This window comes from Onychostruthus taczanowskii, unplaced genomic scaffold (assembly GCF_017590055.1).
Source record: "Onychostruthus taczanowskii isolate IOZ18803 unplaced genomic scaffold, ASM1759005v1 scaffold70, whole genome shotgun sequence".
Classification (NCBI taxonomy): domain Eukaryota; kingdom Metazoa; phylum Chordata; class Aves; order Passeriformes; family Passeridae; genus Onychostruthus; species Onychostruthus taczanowskii.
The window spans coordinates 1,230,664-1,252,057 of record NW_024504787.1 but is presented as its reverse complement, the minus strand read 5'-3'; the positions used below and the strand labels follow the sequence as shown (position 1 = coordinate 1,252,057).

Sequence of the window (21,394 nt, the reverse complement as noted above, 5' to 3'; positions counted from 1 at the left end):
TGTTGATCAGTCAATAATTTGTATGTGCTTCAAATCCCCGAAGCCCTGCATACCAGCATACAACAGTGTTTGCACTTTGTTTACATACTACCCTATGAACTTACAAGGAACATGACACCGTCATTAATGGAAGATCTATTGCCAGATAAAACTAGTGCCTTACACACCAAATATCAAATATTCAGTATAAGGGTTTTTCCCTCTCAGTAAACAGCACACTATCGCCTCTGTGTCAATCCTGTTTTAGCTGTTTTCAGCTGCGTATCATTTCTTTAAATTACATTTTTGTACCGTGAAATGGTAATACATATGATGGCTCAGCAAATCTCCTAGAAGGCAACCAGTAAGATAACTCCTGCCTGAGAAGGTAGCTTAGAACAGAGAGAGTGTGCTGCTCAGATAATTAGCTGACCTCTCATTTCCTATCCAGTGCCTAGATTTCTACACACACACTACATGAAACATTTCTAAAAATGGGTTTAGTGGTGATTGCCAGCAATCTGTTTACTTTTAGCTGAAGTATGTTACCTCTCATTTGACTAATCTGTGTAACAGAAAAGCCAAGACTACAGAATGAATTGGCAGGAAGCTTTTTATTATTATTTCTACTAACATCCAGAGAAAGAGACCATGTATCCCTGAAATGATAAGAACTGAATTATAGAGATTTCTAAAACTCCCTGAAGATTTCAAGAGTTTGCATTGTAAAATTAATTAGGTATTTCCTGCCATGGAATACACACACTTGTAATATAATGATCCTGTAGCTCGCCAACAGGTTTACCACAGACACTTCATGAATATACTTTGCTCATAGTATAGTCTCAGATATTTGGTAGAGACATATAGTAATACTATGTACATGAAGCCAGTGAACAAAACTCTTTGAAGTTTCTATTTCTTCATTAAACAGGTCAGTTTGATCTGATTATGAAGGTTGAGATATACGATACTTATCTGGAAAGTTACAGCTTTGACAACAAAAGCAGTGTATGGTTTGTAAGGTTAAAGCAAAAAAACACTGCATTTGAAATTAATCTCTAAGTTTTACTGAAACATTTTTACAAAGTCCTACTTTTATACTTATAATTTGAAAAAAAAAAAGATTATTTTATAAAATAAGTAACTGCAAGACTTACATTCTATCTACTGAAAGTGTAAACTGTTAACATACCAAAAATTGTAGCTGTGAACTATATCATACCTTGCCCTGCAGGGCTACTTCTCTGCACACACGATTGGGTTTTTGCTGATTCACAGGCACTCTCACATGCAAACCTTTGGAAGTTACTTCTTTGCATCTCTGCGCACCTTCAAGATGCAGATCTGGAGACAATGAAGTTGGATGCACCTGTCTCTGAATGCCTTGTTACCCAACATTCCAAAGAGAAAGGAGTCCTTTGAAGGCAGAATTTTTCTTGAGTCAGACTTACTAAGTACGTTAGTTCTGCTACACTATACATTTTGTCAATTTAACTTATTTAATACACTCGTCCACCCATAATCAGCACCATACATGGATTTTCATTCCTCCAACCTTAAGGAAAATCAAGCCTCTATCAACCCCAACCAGCGAAAATCCAGTTCAAATACACATCACCTGATTCCACATCCAATCCATTATCCCACCTCTTCCACATAACACGATTGGAGCTGTACCTAAAACTCCATAGCATTCCTTCTCCACAGTTCTCATCAACTCTTCCATGTCGAATTCCTTTTCATAGCAAAACGTCTCTAAGGTGGCTTGTTCTTTCTCTGATTGGCTACCAAAAGCAGAAGGCAAGCCTGACAACCAGAGCCACTCCAAAGAAATGGTACAAGTATACATCAAATCCTTCCCCAAGAGCCATACAGATGGAAACTTGTGCTCTCCTGCTGCTGAAGTACATCTTGAGGAACCCTGAGTGAGCACACTCCCACTCACAGGAGGCTGGCATGAGTCAGTCTGGGAAAACAACTCTCCATAGCCAGTGCACAACAGCCTGCCACACAGGAAATTATCATAGAGGTGATCTCTGTCAATTTTGTTTAATTTGTTCCAAGACCAAGAAATGATAAAGGGTAAGGGAGTAGGATATACCCAAGGACAAGGTGGCTGAAGTGCGTATGGAATCAAAGGACAAACAAAAAATGCTTAAGAAGAAGCATTTAAAGAAACAAATGGGAGAGTTCCATTTCAGGACATGAAAGCAGTGCCAGTCCCACAACAATGCCACCATCTCACCTCTCCCACGGCCACGTTTCCCACGGTCTGAAGGCCTGTCTCCTTGATTGCTGTCCACTCCATTCTCTTCAGCTCTAACTGTGGAGAGAGGACAGCTTAAGAGAAGCGTTAGAGACTGCTACTTGAGACAGTACAGCCATTTGCTTAACATGAACCCCTCAAAACAAAAGGCAAAATTTTCAAGTGGGATGGTCAACAAATCTCAGTCACCCCTCTTCTTTGACGCCTTGCTAGAAGCAAGTTATGTTTCCTTTGTACTATTAGGAAGCAAAATACAAGAAGGAAAGGTCCCTCAGGAGACAAACCTCTACAAGTGCCATGTTTTGCAGCCTACACTATTTAATGAGACAGGAAATACAGCTGCCTCATTCTGTGTTTCCTAGATAATGCACTGGTTGACAACAGTGAAAAAATAAAGGATAACCAGTAATACCAACTCTTCTCCTTTCTGCCCATACTGCATTGAAACAGATTTCTCCTCTTATTTAAAGTACAGGGATGATGACTGGGTGAAGGTAAGGCACTAAAAAAGGTCTGCAACCTAAGTGTTTTGTGGGAAACTCCTGACAAGGTGCTTTGAAATATGGCTGGCTACTTGAAGGAGAAAAAAAAACCAACAAAACTGGCCTCTTGAAACACTCACTGCTGAGACTTTGTACTGCTTTTCTCCTAATGGTAACAATAAAACCAAAAATGCTTGGACATAAATTTGAGAAGAAAATACCAAGATTTGATAACCATCTGAAATTTCTTTAATCCCAGTTTACAAAATGACAAGGGCAGCAATTGTCTTTGGTAAAAAAATTTGCCCTTTGCTTTCATTTTGATTGATCTAATTTATACTTTTCTAAGTCCAGCTCCATGTTTTATTAAAATTTTTTCATACTGACTTTACTCTATCCTAAAAAAATTCACAACATCTATATTGGCACAATAGTTGAATATCTTCCAATTATGAATAACATCAGTTGGCTAACATTGTAAATGTTTTTTCCTGCTTATAAGTGCAAAGCTAAACATATTGTATCCATTCTGATTTCTTTTCTCATCTATCAGTGTGGCAAACAGCCAATACCAACAATACCCACAGCTTTAAGAATGCTGACAAAACTTAGCTAAAAAAAGAAACATGTATCCGATCATGATCTATTGTGACTCTATCTAAATTGGAAACATCGGTTTTGCTTTTGTACAATCTATTATTGCAACTGTAGCAAAGCTTTCAATGTTTCAACTAACAATGAATTTTCTCTGTCGCAGAAACTCACCTTTGGTTGATTTATGTGAGAAATATATTTAGAGATTAATAATCATCCCAGTGTTTTCATTCCCCTTATGAGAAGATGAGAACATCTTCAGGTTCTCCCACTCATAAAAGGAGATGGAGTCAAAGCTGGATAATTTTTTCATTAAAAGAAACAAAAAAGTGTATCAGCTGTGCAGCGACATACTTGTTCTCAAGCAGACTTACAAAGACTCAATTCTAAAACTTACATGAAGAACAGCAATTTGTACAAGATCAATTCATTAAACAAGAACAGAGACTTATATTAAACTGAGTGTCTCTGAACAAGTACAGACCATCCCAAACCAAGTCACATAGACAGATCAAGCATACCTGTGGCACAAACAAGTTACGATCCCTTCAACGCTGAGCTATAGTCGGACGGACTTTGCTCCATTAAGCACTCACTCTTAGCTCAGTCAGTTCCAGCTGCAAGAAAAGCGTCTCAATCTTTAAAAATTAATCCCTATACGTACACTCTCGTCCACGGCTGCCTCCTCTTCCCCGTCTGGTGGAACTTCCCCGTCCGCGACTCACTTCTCTGTCCCCTCGTTTCTCTCTGTTCTCTTTGTTTTCTGAACCTTCCTTTCCAAGGCTTTTCTTCTTTCCCCCTACAGTCTCCCAAGAAGTCTATTTGGGTAGAATAGAAATAGACACAAAAGTCAAAAAGGAAGAGACACCTCTCAATGCACACTTCCTACCCCACACCCCTCCAGTTCATGAGAAAAACCCAGGTATTTGCATAATGTCACATATGCAAACTACACTGATATAAAAGGAAAGACAGGCTATGTGTTTTTGCAAAGAGATGAGAGAGAAATATTTTTTAAGTTTGATTGTCTTAGGGAATATGAGAACCCCAAATATTTCTGGCTATAATGGATTTCTACTAGTTCAAGGAAGACTGGATACTATTGTAACACAGAACATCTGCCAAGCAAGCAACAGTTTTTGTCTCAAATACATCCATCAATCTAGCATGGGAACATGAACAAAGCTATCTTTTTCTCCCAGGGAAACGGAAAAAACAAAACAAAAACCCCTTGTAAGTATCATTGAAAAAAAGACTGATGAGAATAAGTATGTGGCCTAATTGGGGGGGGGAACCCCAAACAGAAAAGAAAAACTTTTCATCCAGGCACACTAGAATTTAAGCCTCAGAAGACAGAATGGCAAAACAACAACCTGGGAGAACTGATAAGTCAGACCATCCACTCTTAACAGCTACAGACCATCAAACATAGCAAAACACAGGAAAATCTATGTCTAAACAAGACACGGGATCAAGGTCCAAACATCAGGCTTCTGTTTGAATCTTAAACTCGGTCTTTAAAATAAATTCAAGGATGTTATCAGCTCCACAGGAGTATCTGTAGGAGTTGAAAATAAAATTACTAAAACACTTGCCAAGAATAGCTCAGCAACTCATATATTATGCAATTGCATGGTTAGTCTATTAAGCCATAGCTGCAAAGCAAGTAAGAAGAAGAAAAGGTATTATTTGCAAATCATTAACATGGCAGAGAGGTTTACACTTATGTCCCCATTTCTAGGAGTTTACAGCTCAAGTAAGACATTTAATATCAGAATATTTGCACATACAAATTGTTGTGAAGTACTGAAGTATGACATCTGACAGCCACCTACATCAAACAAAAAAGTCTATGAGTAATTTCAAGTCCTGTCTTATCTCTCAATTCCACCAACAGCAACTCTGCAGCCCTGAGGCGCCAGGCCATGGCCAGCTAGTTCAAGCTGCCTAGGAAGCCAGTGCAAGGAAGAAAGCAGGTAACAAAGCAGTTTACAAACTCAGTGTTACAGGGTCTCCTTTGAAAGAATAAGAACAAAAAGAATGGCTACTCTTTCATTTTTTGGCATGGCACTGGTGAGAAAGAAAGGTGAAATCACTTTGCAGTTCCACCTCCAGTACAGAAGACTAAACCAACTTGGATGAAGCCCAGCCAGAGCTGATCAGAGGTACAAAACTAAACACATTTGAACACCACCACCTTATCTGTGAGGCAGAAAGCTGCTTCCCACAGTAAGTACCACATGGCATCACCCACCACAGCTGGTGTAACTGCACTGAAACATTCCTAGTGGCTCACACACAGGAGGAAAGATACCTGCATTGACAATTGAACAACCAAGTCTGTAGAGTTCAGAATGCACTAACTGACTGATGGGCTTGGTGCCAAAACATCTTTGACCATTTCAGGAAACACCCAAAACTGGATAAGCTGCAAAGCTGAAGAAAAAGCAGCCTCTCGTGAGTGAGAGTTAAATAACTGAGGAAGGATCAGTAAAAAGATGACTATGAAAGCATCAGATCCATGTTTTCCCACAATACAATTTTGAGGAAAGCCTTGAGAAAATCAGGCATGTTCTTTAAGATAGAGGATGGTGCTACCTCTGAGCATGGGGATCCATCACAAACCGTTGAGCTGTCTCTCTTTGTGAGGGAGGTAGCTAATTACGATTTCAGCTGACAATGCCTGAGGCAACCCAAATTATAGCAGTGGGTCTGACCTTTGAGAAAATCTGTAACAGAATAATTCTTGTTGTCCTGTTCTTACATGGAAAGAATAAAAATCTGAAAGGTCTGTTTTGTTCTGTCTTCAAAGCTTTAGTAAGTAAAACACAGCTGAGCATAAAATAGATTTAAGAAGTTAAATGAGTACAAGTCTTAGGCAAAGAAACATGTCCTTCTCTACTCAAACACAAGCCTCTAACTAACCCAAGCCAGACTGCCACAACTGCTGCAAAAAGAGTCTTTACAGAGACGAAGTCACACACTTACAGCTTGTAGATCAAGCTTTAAACCCCAAAGGCAAGCAAAAAAAAGACTAACACAAAATTGGCTGAGTATAAAATAAACTATAAATACACATCTTAACTATCACTCCTTGCTCCTCAAATTCCTTCAGTAATTTCTTTCAAACACATCTTTCAAATGAAGTTTAAAAAAACTGCAAGTGCATCACAGCAGAGTGAGACTAGAAAAAGAGATTTGGAAATCTGCATTCAGAATTTGTAGTACCTCAGCTCAAAACTTCACATCAAATCCATGGTTAAACTGTTCTCAAGTATAATGGCCTTAAAACAAATCCTTCCAACTGGAGGCCCACAAACTTTCAAAAATAAATTTCTTCACACCCATCAATTAATACTCCTTCCTCCTCGACTCCTTCAAGTTCTCTCTATTTGTTTCTAAGTTGCATTTTGTCTATAGAGAGCAGTGGGTTAAGAAGGACTTGTCAAAAGTGCAGAACATATTAGTATCAACAATCACCCCACAGTATATTCCATTTCAATTTTAGTTTATCATCTTCAGAGGAGAGAAGGATTAACACAAAAGTAAAGAAAAATGAGCTCTCTCTTTTTCTATGCCATGCTTTATAATACTGTGAGTTTCATTTATGAATTTTTACTTGCAGCTGATGAATGATTTCAGAAAGCTTTATCCATGATCAATTACAACAAATTGTTAAAGTAAGGAAGGATTTAATATCCTCTATCAACCAGAAAACTACTTTCAACTAAAAAATGGCAAATATGAGAAGTATGAGAGAAAACAGCACATTACCCAGACAGATTTAAGTGAAATGCTCTCCTCTACTCCCAGCCTGTCAATATAATATACTTCTGTGTTTAGAAGACCTCAACTCTGGTAAAAAATTAAAAGGGGATAGAAAAAAAGCCCCCTCAGTCAAAACAGTGTATGTCCCAGATTAAGGGTGTGTGAGGGGTGAATTTCCTCATTTACAATAAGCCAGAGTACACATCCTGACAAATCACAGGAAATACTGAGTGTTCAGCATCAAGAAAGGAAGTCCAGGTTACTTTTTCAACTTGGATGACATAGAATCTAATTTGAAGACAGGCTGTAAGAAATCTCTCCTGAAGTAAGCAAAAACTCCAACTGCAGTAAAACATATTTTCTTAGTATCTCTTGGGATAAAAAATTTCACTGTGCAACTTTTTAAGTGACATGATTTGTTGTTGTATACACACTGTTTAGTCTCTTCTTCCTGTTTTTCAATTAAGTCATGCAAATGAGCAACACAGTTAAAGAAGCAACTACTTGTTGCATTCTTTCCTAACATAAGCAGCATTATCAATGCAACTTGCAGATGTGGATATAAATCCTCCAACTTCAATACTGGCAACCCACACATACAGAATGTGCATAACTTAAAAATACCTGCTTGCCCTTGGGTTTACAAAGATTGACCTTTGTGATGGTCTCAGGCCTCAGAAACTACAAAACCTGCAGCAAAAAACACGCCTGTGTCTGAGGGAGCACTGAGTTCTGCGGAAGAGTTAAAACTGCTGTATATAAATGAAAGCATAGGAACTCTGCAACACACCAGCTGAACACCCACAACATTTTCCAGATTCAGCCTTCTCCAAGGTATGCATGCAGTAGAGAAGCTGCCCCAGTTACTATTTCCTCCAAAAGAAATTTAATAGAGACATGGAAATTGAAAACTTCTGAAATATGACTTTCTCAATATCCTTCTAGAAGCTGAAAATCACAGCAAACAGAAGGAGTAGTTTAATACGGAAGCAAAACCGTACCGTGTCTGAACTTCCTTCCAGCAGAATGTTGATTGCTCTGTTCACATCCCCATTACAATCATGTAGTGCCACTATGCATTCATCCTGGTTCTTCCCCGTCACTTCCATAAGCTGTCAGTAAAAGTCAGACATGTTAAAATATCTAAATTACCATCATAAGAAAGTAAGAGCTAGTATGACCACAAATTACAATGAAGTGCATAGCTACCATGTAAGAGTAAACTAATATCCTGAATAAAATAACCTGCACTTTATAGATCTGCTTGGGATTCAGACGACACAGGAAGAAACACAAATTAATTGGTAATCAAGGAAGTACTCTTTCACACTTTTTTTGTTCTGTATGCTTGCAGCAAATGCTGCCAGATACACCGGTACGTGAGTGTAAAGGACCACAACAGTTTCAGTACCATCTCTTTCTCCATCAAAACCACCCCTCTTTATCCCACTGTGAGAAAAGACATATAGCAAGACATGGCAGAGAACAGATCCACCTGGAAAACCATGCAGACTAAGAAATACATTATCTTTCAGACAGACTACCTCACTTGATCCATTTCAGCATTAAGCCACACCAGAGTCATGAAGCTGATCAAGGAGATCTAGTTCTGAATTATGCTCCTTGAACTCATGGTGTATATCCTGAAGAGTGTGGGACAGAAATAATCTGTCACGGGGCATTCAGCAAATTCGTCTAACGAACAAAACCTACATGAGCTAGAAATACATATGCAGAAGGCAAAACATATTCTATGCAGAACTTAATACATCTCCTTCCCACCAGCACAGCTACAAGCACTATTGATGAGGCTCCTTTGGCTTCACAAAGTACAAGATTTCATTTTTGGCACAGAAACAGCACTAGTTTGTAACAAGAACAACAAAAAGCATTTAACAATGCTTCAGAGGAAGTTTCAGAGACGAAAAGAAACCAAGAAATCTGCTCCTTTGCTGCATTTATGCATTCAAGCTAATTCTTCCCTCCTGGGTGTACTCCTAGGTTCTTCATGAGCTGTGATGTATTCACTGGGACAAAATCACTAACAGCCACAAACAGAAGAGACACCCATATTGTCAGGACTGCTTAATTAATGGTCTCACTTATAACTCGGTAATGAAAGCTTGATTATCTAACACCCAACACTCACCACGGTAGAGGAAGTGAGAGATTTCATTTATACACTGTAATTCTATCATTTTAATGCATACACAGATTTGTGAGGTAAGATTATTTATTTTTTAAAATAACAGCTTGATTTTTCTTTAAGCTATCATTAGACTTTTACTTTCCCTGAAAAACTTCCAAGATATTAGCAAACTCAACTTACACAGGTGACGTTTTTCTCACGTGCATGTACTTGTGGATAAACTGAACGCATTCTTTACTCTGACAATCATTAATCATCAGGACCATACTAGAGAGATACACTGAGGAAGAGACATCAGCACAAACAAGTTTTGGCTTAAGGGTTTGTCTACAAAGGAAAATACACTGAAAACTACGCCGTCAGAGCTGTATTACCACAAAATTTCTTGTAAAAAGATTTCACAGTGCAATAAGAGCACCTTTTCCTAGTTAAACCTATGTCCTTGTGAAAAAAGTTTCATCTAACCCAGAAACAGATGCTCTGCCTCCAAAATGTAAGCCAGCTGTATAACATTTTATTGTGAGACAAAAAAATTTGTACCATAAGAAACATACTTGTTTCACTTTATCTTCAAAATCTGCGTCATTCTTATCATAGATCATCTGAGCAAGGCGAATCTGTTCTGCTGTTGCCTGAAAAAAGATAATATCCAATAAAGAACACAAAGGTTACTATATTTTTTAGAAGTATATCCCAGTGTTCCCAGTTTTTTCCTACGGGTTCTCAAAAGAACATACACAACAAGCACAGAGATGCTGTGGGGGAGGGATCAATATCTTGTCCATTCCCATTTATAGTTTTTAATGTTATTTGGGACAGAAGAAATTTCAACACATTCTAATATATTTGAAACACAATTAAAGGTCACTGTACTGACAAGACCACCATATAATAACACAGAACCACCAGGGAAGACTACATTTTAGCATTAATGCTTTCACTTTTATTTAGGATCTACTACTCCAGTGTTGAGTTTTATTGTAATTACTGGCAATAGTATCTCTAAATTAACCACATCTATGATGATCTCTGCTCCCATCCCCTTCCACAGCACTCCCAACAACAATCTGACCATGTAGTTTTATTGAGCACTTAAAAAGACTTGGGTCATGTCTCAAGACTTTGCCCATGAACAGCTGCACTGTTTTTTTTTATAAGCAAATATGGGTCTCTGAAAACCGGTAAAGCAACTTGCTACTGATGAAGTACCTGGTGTTTCTGCAACATTCCTGGACAAAAATGCACACTGGCAACTTACACAAAAGCTGAGAGACTGAAAGAGATGCAGTCAAGTATGAAAAATCCAAACACACTATGGCTGCCCCTGAGAGAAAAACAATTCTAATACAGATGTCACATCACACACGTCACTTTATAGTGTAGCATCTGCAACCTATGAACTGCACTCCCAAGAAAATACCAAAGAACAGTGTGCACTATGCACCTGGACCTCATTTGACTTCTGCTCAAAATGAAGAGGCTACTGTTGGACATAGGGAAAGCTGACACTGAAGAGAGCTAAGACCCACTATGTGGCTGCTGAGCCTGCAGAGATTCTTCCTCCTCGAGTTGAATCAGTTCATCTGCTAGAATTTTTGGTGGAAAGGATTCACCCTGTGTAGATGGCTGAATCTCACCTTTTGCCATCCCACTTCACAGGATACACACATGAAATTCTGTGCCTCACAAGATCATATCTAATCAGGGTCAGACTGTTTGGCTTTTGGAGTTTACCACAAATCCAAGTTCTAGAGGAGGTCACCAAACATAAATGCTGAGAAGAGTCTAAAAATTACTCCAACGAACACCACCAGCTGCTTATTTGCTGAAAAGTTACTGCAGCTGTCCCAGTTCGTTAAGGGAAGTGACATCTGTGCTCCAAGAGAATTAGCGTTTGTAACAGTTGCACACTGAGTTACTTCACCTTTTCAGCCTGTCATGCTGACAGCCTCCTATGCCACTCCACTGGGTAAGGGGGAGGGCCTGCTCTGGAACTCCACAGTTCCACCTTCCACAGAAGCCACCCTGTCAGAGTGGTGCTCTAAGCAATTGGGTTGCTCTTGGTGACTGCTGAGAGCTCAGCAGACAGCAAAACCAAAATGTGTGCTGGCTTCAGGAATTTAAGTCTTGTTGATCCATTTCTCACTCTGATTACAGCCTCCACAGGCACACTGTGACTTTTAAACAAGTGAAGACATTTTCTTTGAAGATATCCAGAGCAAAAACATTCACATATAACTTCTGTAGAGATATGATGGCATATTTTACCAAAAATCAGGAATCCACTAAGACTTACTTTTCCATAAACAAATGTTTTCTTCAAGCCCACGTTAGAAGACAAAAACATACCAATTTTTAAGGAATTACAAATGTGCGACAGCATCCTCAATTATCCTGTGTAAGCAGAGAGCTTAGAAACTTGTAGGTGTGCAATACCACTCATATTTATGCCAGTGGATTATACCAAGATGGAACTGAAGATTCAGAAGGAAAAAACCAACAACAAAAACCACAAGATGACTAAAAAAACATTAGACCAGTGTCATAAAAATTCTGGCCTTTCCACCAGCAAGTAGTGATTCTTTATTTTTAAGGCACCATTGTTAGAATGGATAGTGTAGCATCCTAACCAAGAGTATAATTAAGTTTTAATTGTGACTAAGAAAGCAGTAGTATTTTAAAACAGCCTGAACTTTATTCAACCTTACAAGACATAGTACCTTTTCAGTAGAAGAGTGGAAGAAATTTTAAACTCAAAACTTCAAACTACCGTAAAACAGAAGTGTGCAAAACACAAGACGAAGTGACAGTAATAGACATACATCTTACAATAAAATGGCACATTTATTATCCAGAAGCAATGTAATAGAAACATGATGCAGTTTGTTAAATAATTTAAATTATGATCAATGTGATATTATGACAACGAAACATCCATTTGGGAAAACACTATTCTGTATTCAGAAAAATGAATTGCTGGTGATTAAACAGGTAAATCCAGAGACTTCTGTTGATCTGCAAAGACTGACTAAGCAGAAAGGTCCATCTGCTATTTCAACAATAAAATATATGGAGCATTAAAACATAACTGCTATGTATGAAATAACCACCTTTTTCACTGAAATGATCGAACCAGTATCTACTATGCAAAAGGCAGGATAAATGGACAAAATGCAGAACAAGGTCTTAAGGCCTAAAAATCAATTAATCCCGTAGTTTGGAAAAGTCCTCCAGGGATACACCATGACCATACTCATGGTAATTTTTTTTCCTTTTAAAAGCAGGAATTACCAGTGTTCTACCTTGTGTCACTTGCTCTCAGAGGAGAGTTGGTTTCTACCTTTCCTACACCCTTTCATGAGGTACCTGAACAGAACACACTTGCCTTGTATTACTGGGCTGAAAAAACCCAGATCCCTGAGCCACCCCTCATTTCTCCTCTGTTTCAGTCTAACAACCATCTTTGCAGCTTTTCACTGGACTTCTTCCCATTTGCCTATGTCTACCTTGTGCCAGGGAACCCAACCAGGCAAACCACCCCAGTGCTGTCTTGCAAAATGTTGGAAAAGGGGAAGCCACCACTTTTCCCAGGCTGCTCACTATACTCCTGCATCCTTGTTTTAAAATAAAACCAAATTCAACTAATTTGTTGGAAGTCATTTTCAAAATCCACACATTAGCATGAATCATCACTATGCCAAGTGCTGCAACTCAAGGAGGTGATAAGGGTTTGAGGTCACATGATTAATACTGCAAAACAGACCAAAAGAGTCTCCTTATTAAAGACTAGCCCAAAAAACAATAGAAGGCAGCATTGCTCTGTAGAGCACCTCTAGACTGATACACACACTGGCAGCAAAGAACTGATACAGTTTTTGAATCCAGATTAAGTTGAGATGTATCTGTCAAGAGAATACTGAGTTGCCAGAATCAGAAACATTCTGCACTCTTTGTAACCCAGACAAGCACACAACTACCGCTGCCAAGAATCAGTGGTAGTAGGGTGAAATTTCATCTAACCGGTACTGAAAATTTTAGTATGCTAGGGGATGACCATTTCACTTGGTGGGGTCACTGCACAAGAAGTTTAGGACTTTGTGACTTGAAGAGACACTGAGTCATTGTGTAGAACACAACATGCATCAAATGAAGCTTCTCGCCCCCATTCAAATTTTCCTCTTGACCAGAAATCTCCTAGGATCAGGAGGTTGGCAGATAGAAGAGCTGAGATCTGAGGACTGTGAGGTCACAGAACAGAAATCCTGACATGGGCATCGAATTCTTCACTGATAGGAGACATTGCTGAAGAACACAGAAATCATTTAGAGACAACACAGGAGTAACTTAACACTGTCCTGCCTTACTGAGCAATTAAAGCAAGTAATCAAGCATAATCTTCCAAAATAAACCATATATTTTCACCCCATCTTCTTCAGCTTTTATGGAGTCAGGGAAGAAACTTGTATCATTACATTCCCACTTTCAAATCAAAGAAGTTGATACAGTAGCACATACCTGCACTACTTGTTTCTGTGGTTGTGTTGGCTGTGTGGCTGAAATTTGCATTTTGTCCCGAGTGCCCCGGGTACGTTCACTGCCCACCGAAGTCATCATATACAGTATATACAAAACAACGTATCTACAAAATACAAAATCTGAAAGAAAAAAAGAGCATGAGTTAAGGTGAATACTGATTAAATAACCAAATAGCATAAGTACAGTAAGTAGTTTGAACTCCTGCCTTTACTACTGATTCTATACACAGACTCATGAGAAAGCAGCTTTAATGCACTATTTTTTTGATTTACTGCAGTTTTTAACACTAAAAGGGGAAATACAGTAGACAGAAAACCTTTTTGTCAGCTGACTGGGATCTGTGTCAATTTGTACTTCTAGATCTCATAGCTTTTTCTAGTTATTTAATATAGAGACTTTTCTGTTGGCTACTCAATCTGATTAAGTTTTAGCTCCAGCTGCTTCACTCAAACTTCTATAATATCTGATGTCTGGAATTTAACTGCTCTCACATCCACTTAGAATAGTACTCAAAAATTGTACTCATGAACTAGATAGTTCCTCTTTTCCCTGCTATCAAAAGTGCTTTTCCTGCACATTCATGGAGGTAATGGCCAATTCCAACTCTACTTCTCATCTTTCATTTATAAAAAAAATTATGATGATTAGGTTTAAATCCACCCTCTATAGCCAGTACTTTTCTTTTATTCGCCCTTGTATTTACAGAAACAATTTATAAAACTACCTATCACCCTGCTTTAAACATACCGTAGCTGTATGGCAACAGAGAAACCCCAAAGAAACCCCAAACCCCTACACACATCATTGTTACCCCATCTGTGGCTCTCAGCTTTCACTCTTATTTGTTCTCTAGTATTAAAATTACTTTGAAACAAGACATTATTATTCCCCCTGTTTGTACAGCATTTAGCACAGGACTAATCAATGAGCATGGTTTATAGCAGCTATGGTAACTGGTAACAGATCTTTCAAATGGTTAGAATGCTCATGTTCACCTGTTTTCTGTCCCCATAAGGCTAGAAAGTAAAACTGCAAATTTTTGGAAATAAGGACAATTTGCAAGAGGTGTACCTGGGCAGAAGGAGATGTGCAAACAAACAGCAAAGTGCTTCTACTGCAGTCCCATTATATGAGCAGGCCTCAGCACAAAACTTGCCAGGGCAACAGCTGCCTAGCACTGAGCTCAGCACACAATAACACAGAATTACACTATAAGCTCAACTGGAAGGGACCCATCAGGATCATCTAGTCCAATTCCTGGCCCAGCACAGGACCATTCCCAAAAGTTACACCATGTGTCCGGGACTATTGTCCAAACACTTGTGCTCTGTCAGGCTTGGTGCTGTGATCACTTCCCTGGAGAGCCTGTTCCAGTGCCAACCACCCCCTGGTGAAGAACTTTTCTATAACACCCAAAGAAAAGCACCCACGACACAGCTCCAGGCTACTCCCTCAGGTTCTGTCACTGGTCACCACAGAGAGATCAGTGTCTGCCTCTCCTACCTCCTCCTCCCCTTACAAGGAAGCTGTAGACTGCTATGAGGTCTCCCCTCAGTCTCCCCTCTTTCTTCAGGAAGATAAGCACACTGCAATCCCATGGAATGGGATCTGTTCAACACCCAACTGACTCACTAACAGTCACAAGTAATGTGCATTTAACAATTAAAGCTGCAATGAAATGCTTCAGCTGAAATACCAATTCATGATGCTCTGGAGCCTCACCTACAATCAAAAGGACAATTAACTACATTATCACCTAAATCTCTTCTTGACTTTAGAAATACATTCTTGTTGGTCAAAATTGAAACCTGACATTGAATTTATTTATGTACTAGCTAAAGCATTCAATAATGCTTTAATGCCTGAGAGGAAAGTATATTTCTATAAGAAATATACTTGATCAGGAACTGACTGCAGTCATAAGCTGAATTGGAATATTCCTACAACTTTTTGAATGCACTGAGCAAAGCAAGGCTATCTCACCGTCCCTTCATTGCGTTCTAAGGCTCAGAACACATAGACCTTCAGAGCATTGTGTCTGACAAAAAGGCCAGATACAGACAAAACAAAGTTACCTGAGCTACTGACACCATGTTCTATGGAATGCAGCAAAAGTAAAAATAAAGTAGATGTGGAGACACTCTGGGCAGCAAATTCAGTGTTTATCACTGACTATCTCCTCATGGCCATTCACTGATACGTTAAAGACATATGGACATTTTCAGTTGAGTCTGCAGTACTATTACTTCAGCTGTTTGTGTTAAAATCTCCTTTATAAGCTTTGCTGACTGGATCGACAACATCCAAAAAACTTCCATTTATATAGACTAATAATGACCTTTGAGTTAGCTTTTTGTTTTGTTGGGATTTTTTAGCGTTTCTTTTACCAAGGATCAGACTGCTTATCACAATTCAAACTAGCACAATGAGCAATGCAAAAATGCAAAAAGCCCTGAATACAGCACACAAGAGAGCACTAACTTCTCTGAAAGACAAGCTTATAGTTTCGTATATGGTTGTCTAGAATCAGCTCATTGTGACTTAAGATTTTTTGAGAAAATGTAACTCCACTGGGTCTCAATTTGTTCATAATTTCTGAATTAATATCATATTTATTACGGTACCTATGCATTTCGATATTTCTGTCAGTGCCATTTCTCCCAATATCACCAAAGCCACTGAAAATACGGTGATTCATATTTTAGACAGGACAGCAGGACACTTATATTAAAAAGTTTTCTGTTTTCATAGCACATGCTGAACTACGCCCTACACTTTGGCAGCCAGGCAATCTATGGCTCCTCAAGCAGATTGTGTCTCTTCTCCTTTTCCTAGCATGTGTCTGTCCCACCACTGCTTAAGCCAAATTTGTTCTTCAGGACGAAAGGGTACTTTAAGAAAAAAGGCAGGCACATACATGGCTGAAACACTCCTGGGAAACAACATAGCACAGAAAGATCAGACTGCTGTGGGAACAGAGCTCAAACAACCTGAACAGCTAAATGGGGTTTTTAAAGGAGATCTTCATCCTCCTGATCGTGCGGTACATGAGAAGCACAATTTAGCAGGTTAGAACCACAAAAAAAGGCCCAGCAAACGTACAGGCAGCAGTATGGACTTGTACTCGCCTCAGACAAGTGTGGAACCCCACACCCAGTTTGACAGCCCCCAACAAGCCAACAATGACATGCTATAATCCATCAGACACAATCTAGTCTTCTTAAAAGCACAATTGGTAGCCTGATAAAAAGAGAACTTTCAAAATACTGTCATTTTACTTCCTCTTAAGTTGGCTCCCACTGTCTAACGGCAGTGTCCAGACAGAGCAGATGGAGGGCCACGCTCCACCTCAGACACTGCACTGAGCAGAGACACACGGCTGAGGCTTCACGCCCAACCACACCTACTGCAGAGTAAGAAGCAACAGGCAGCAGAGAGCCACTGCCTCCAAATTATCACAATGACAACAGTTTTGAGCATAAGTGAGATATTATTAATTAATTAGATGGGGCTGAACAAGAACATTTCCTCGCTCACAAAGCAGCTTCTTATCTATCCAACTCCTCATATTCATCAAATCTGTTTGGCAGGCTGCTGTCACAGTAATGAGCAGGATATCACAAACTGATGAACTTAATTTTGACTGTAGATAAAATGAGGAAATATGATTTGAGACTGGGAGGAAGAAAATTCTTAATTAAAAACTGTTTAATAAAGATTAAAAAAATATTCAGGCAAGCAGATGCTTCAGTTTCCATGTCAGCGTCTGGTGCAGTGCCAATGTCCCCCACCAGCAGACACCGCCATTCTAATAAGCAACCAAAACAGCAGTATTTGAAGAAACATATAAAATATTAAATGAAATGAGTACTAGTTTCATCACTTTCTATACATTAGTACAGAGCACTAATGAAAAAAAAAGGAGAAAGTATTAAAGAGAGGGCTTCCAAAATTCTTGTCTAAAAAAGTGTCTGTATTCTTTTATGACAATTAACGAAGACGCACAAGATGCCTGTAAACTTTGTTTCTTTTTTCACTGATGTAACCTAGTACCCACAGATCAAGGTTGTCTTTACTAATTTAAAAACAAACAAAAACCAAAACCCAAACAAAGCTAGAATTTAAAAATGCCATTATCATTAGATATGACTTCATTAAAAAAAATTTCCATTAAAAAAGCAAAGCAACAGAAGAATCTGTGATAAAAACCATCCCAACTCTCAGTCTTTTGTTTTAGTTTTCTATCTGTACAGCATGTTTTACTCCAAGGACCTACACTACAACTGCAGCTCCAGTAATGTGTAACATGGAATGGCAAGGATTTTTCTAGCTTACAAAAGCAGTAACAAAATATTCTACTTTAACCCTTCCTAAAACTACCAAATTCCCCACCTCCAAAGTCTTCATCCCTTGTCTTATCCAACATATTTAGTTGTGCATCCATTTTGAATTTTAGAAGGAAAAGAGAAAGGCAAATAATCCAAGATTAATTGAACAAATATCAACACAAATAGCAGGTTTTAAAAGCTACTATGATGTTTTCTTTGATCTGTTGTTCCATCTTCCTTCAGCAAGAGCTCTAAGCCTCTTAGACTTAGAAATCAGAAAACCTAGAAATACAGAGAATAAAAGTTGATTTGACATGATTGCAAACCCCCAGGATACAGGAAATCTATTACTAAACTTCCAGGAACAGACACAGCAATAGCAACAGCAATAGCAACTGATTTTCAAGATTCCTCTAGAAGCTCCATCACTTCCATCAGTTGAAAAAAAATCTGCAGTTTAGATTCCTTTCCTGAGACAGTCTCAAGTTACATTCTTGATTCCTGGACAAGGAGCTGTGACAAACCACGGAAAGACCTCTGTGAACACCTTAAAAATGTGATTGCTCTTTTATATTCAAAATACAAAGCTACCAGTCAAAGATTTCTCACAGTGACAGGGTTGGGAAAAGGCTGCAGGACACCGCCTCAGAAGGGCATAACTACTGTACATGTACAGTGAGCTCAGATTTTACTGCTCCAGCTGTACAATTTTATGAGCAGGAAGAAAAAGAACAGTGGGAAAAAATTATGTCTGCAAAGCATCGATGTAATGCATTTCCCTCGAGTTCTGTTGTCCAAAGCATCTGACCATCTTTATTGCTGACTGAAACAGAAGAGTTTGCAGGAGTCAGATGCTCCTCAGGAACCATGGTGATGACTCAGGGTCTGTATTGCCCCAAGCAACTGCACTGAACATGAGTTTATGGATCCTGGGAGAACTCATGTCTCATCTTACAGTCTTCTATGGCAAATAAGAAAAATATTGATCTGCATCACTGGCAGAACACCAAAAGAGAGAGAAACTATACTATCTGTATGCTTTTATGTTTTACCAAGGAAAGAGTATTGCTGGGGACAGTCTGACTGTCGCCCTGCTTTCTTAAGATTTTTCTAAGCCTTCTGATGTTTGCATTCTTGTCTCAAACTTTCTCACACACTTTCTGTAAACAACTTATTGTTTTGCATTCCTCTATGGGGGAGGAGAAACTTGATGGACTGCTTGTTTGTCCAGTGTCCCTGGAGAGATGGCACTTTCACCCTCCAATCCTATGTCACCTTTGGAAATCTATAAAAGTAGGAGTCAGAAAATAAAGCTCTCTTCCTGGCCTGAGAACAGCAGTGTGTCTGCGTCGTGTTGTCTTGTGTCCTATAGCGACATCTGACTACCAGCACAAACACAAACTAATACATAAACAAGTCGTGTTAACAAATTGCAACCAATAACCAAGTGACTATTCTTATCCAACTTTTGAAAACCCTCTGAGTTGTTACTTGAAACAATTATCCTGCTAGGCAAATCTATAATTAGCAAGAACACATTCCCATCTGCAAAAATCAAAAATTTCTCTTTAATACCAGAAAAAAAGTATTTTAAGGATTAGAACTCCTAATCATATGCTACGCAAAGTAAGACAAAGAAATACACAAAAGACAGCACTTGCTAGAAGTTTTGGAAGAGCAACTGCTCCTCCTCAAAAGACTGGAGTTAGGCAAAAGCTGGTCACATATTCAGAGCCCAAAAGCATGATGTGGACAAGGGACTGAACACGGCACATTTTCCAGTAGTAGAGCATGTTTCAACCATGGAAGTTAGGTATTATAACTAACATTTTTTTAAAATCCTCTCAGAGTATTTATTTTTTCCCTATTATCCCAGTGTGTCTGACTGAGAGATGTGCTTCACATTTCAGTATATATTGGTGACTCTCTAGTTTTAATCAAAAATCTGCCAGTTACACTCAATAGACATCCAGACTTGTCCTCATTATTTCTTTAAAAATATTGGAGCTTCTGAGGCAACATGTACCCTTACTCCTACAGAAATTTCTGAAGGAAGAAACGCAACTTTACTGGTATTTACCGAAAAAAAAAAAAAAAAAGTAAGACAATCAATCATACCAAAATCAGAGAAGTCTGGCTGACTTCCACCTAGGGCTTTACCTTTCACACAGCCAAGTCAGTCTTCTGACTTGTAAAAAACTGGTTAGCAAAACTTACTCAGCTCCACTGCTGAATAAGTTTTGTATGCACCTGAGTGACTCTGGACAATCAAAGGCAGTGAATGTCCTAAAACATTCAGACCACTTGACCTTGTGTTTCAGATGTCAGTATCTACAAGGAATCAAGTTCTGCTCCCTGAGCTAGTAAGCCCCATGTTCGCAAGGACCTGTAAAATGCACTAGTTACCAAGAGTTATGAGTAACTGTGCCAAAATTTCAAGGAACAGAAAGACACAGACAAACTGCACATTGTTTTCTAAGCACCATACTCCGGACTTTCAGAACTAGTTAACAGAGATTAGACCACAGCTGTTGCCCGGAAACAAACAACCAAAAAAAAAAAAACAAAAAAACCAAAACAAACAACCAAAAAAAAACCCCGCACACACACACACCCCCAAAAGAAAAAGAAAAAAAAAACCCACCAAAATGAAAACAAAAACAACCAAACCCAAAAAAACCCCACAACATCCAAAAACCCCCCAAACCTACCAAGACCAAAACAGAACAAAATAAAACAAAAAAAAGGCTGCACTGACCCAAATAAAAATGAAATATATAGGAAACAGGAATTCTCTTTGACAACCAGCCATCAAGAGGATCCCCTCAGGAAGAGGCAACAGCAAGATCACTTTTCAAGTATATTTGTCTGCTAAGAACTATTTCAAGGAAAGTTTTGGCCTGTCCAAATATCCTAAGACCTGAAGGGAAAAATAGAGGTTCCTGCCATCTTTGACTGAAGATCATTTCTTGCCCTCTGTCAGAGAAAAGACTCTCTTACGTGAAACCTCTCTAACAGCTGCCAAGGTAGAAGAGAACATTCTCATCACTGGCCACACAGCATGCTGTTCTGAATTGTCAACTCCATCAGTATTCTCAGGTCAGGGAGTATACAGAGGGGCTAAGGCAGTGCTTGCACACCCACTAACATAATAACTTCCTCTTGTGACAGGAGGAAAGGTACCTCAGGAGATAAAAGAAAATACTAGCCAAGTCAATACATGGTACACTTGCTGTTTATTCCATGACTGCTATACTAGCTCCAACTGAATCATTCACTGCATTATAAC

At 38.9% G+C, this 21,394-nt stretch overlaps 1 protein-coding gene across 10 annotated transcripts in view; it reads right to left on the bottom strand.

The window, feature by feature from the left end:
• The window catches only part of UBAP2 (ubiquitin associated protein 2), a 92,252-nt gene that overhangs the window by 55,655 nt on the left and 15,203 nt on the right, over nucleotides 1-21,394 (bottom strand). For all 10 annotated transcript variants that reach the window (XM_041422025.1, XM_041422029.1, XM_041422026.1 and 7 more), the window contains exons 2-6: nucleotides 13,757-13,896; nucleotides 9,796-9,873; nucleotides 8,094-8,204; nucleotides 3,989-4,142; nucleotides 2,228-2,305 (exon numbers count right to left, since the gene is read on the bottom strand). In XM_041422025.1, coding sequence (XP_041277959.1) covers nucleotides 2,228-2,305; nucleotides 3,989-4,142; nucleotides 8,094-8,204; nucleotides 9,796-9,873; nucleotides 13,757-13,855 — 520 coding nt within the window. In that variant the 5' untranslated portion in view covers nucleotides 13,856-13,896. The remainder of the gene's footprint in view (nucleotides 1-2,227; nucleotides 2,306-3,988; nucleotides 4,143-8,093; nucleotides 8,205-9,795; nucleotides 9,874-13,756; nucleotides 13,897-21,394) is intronic.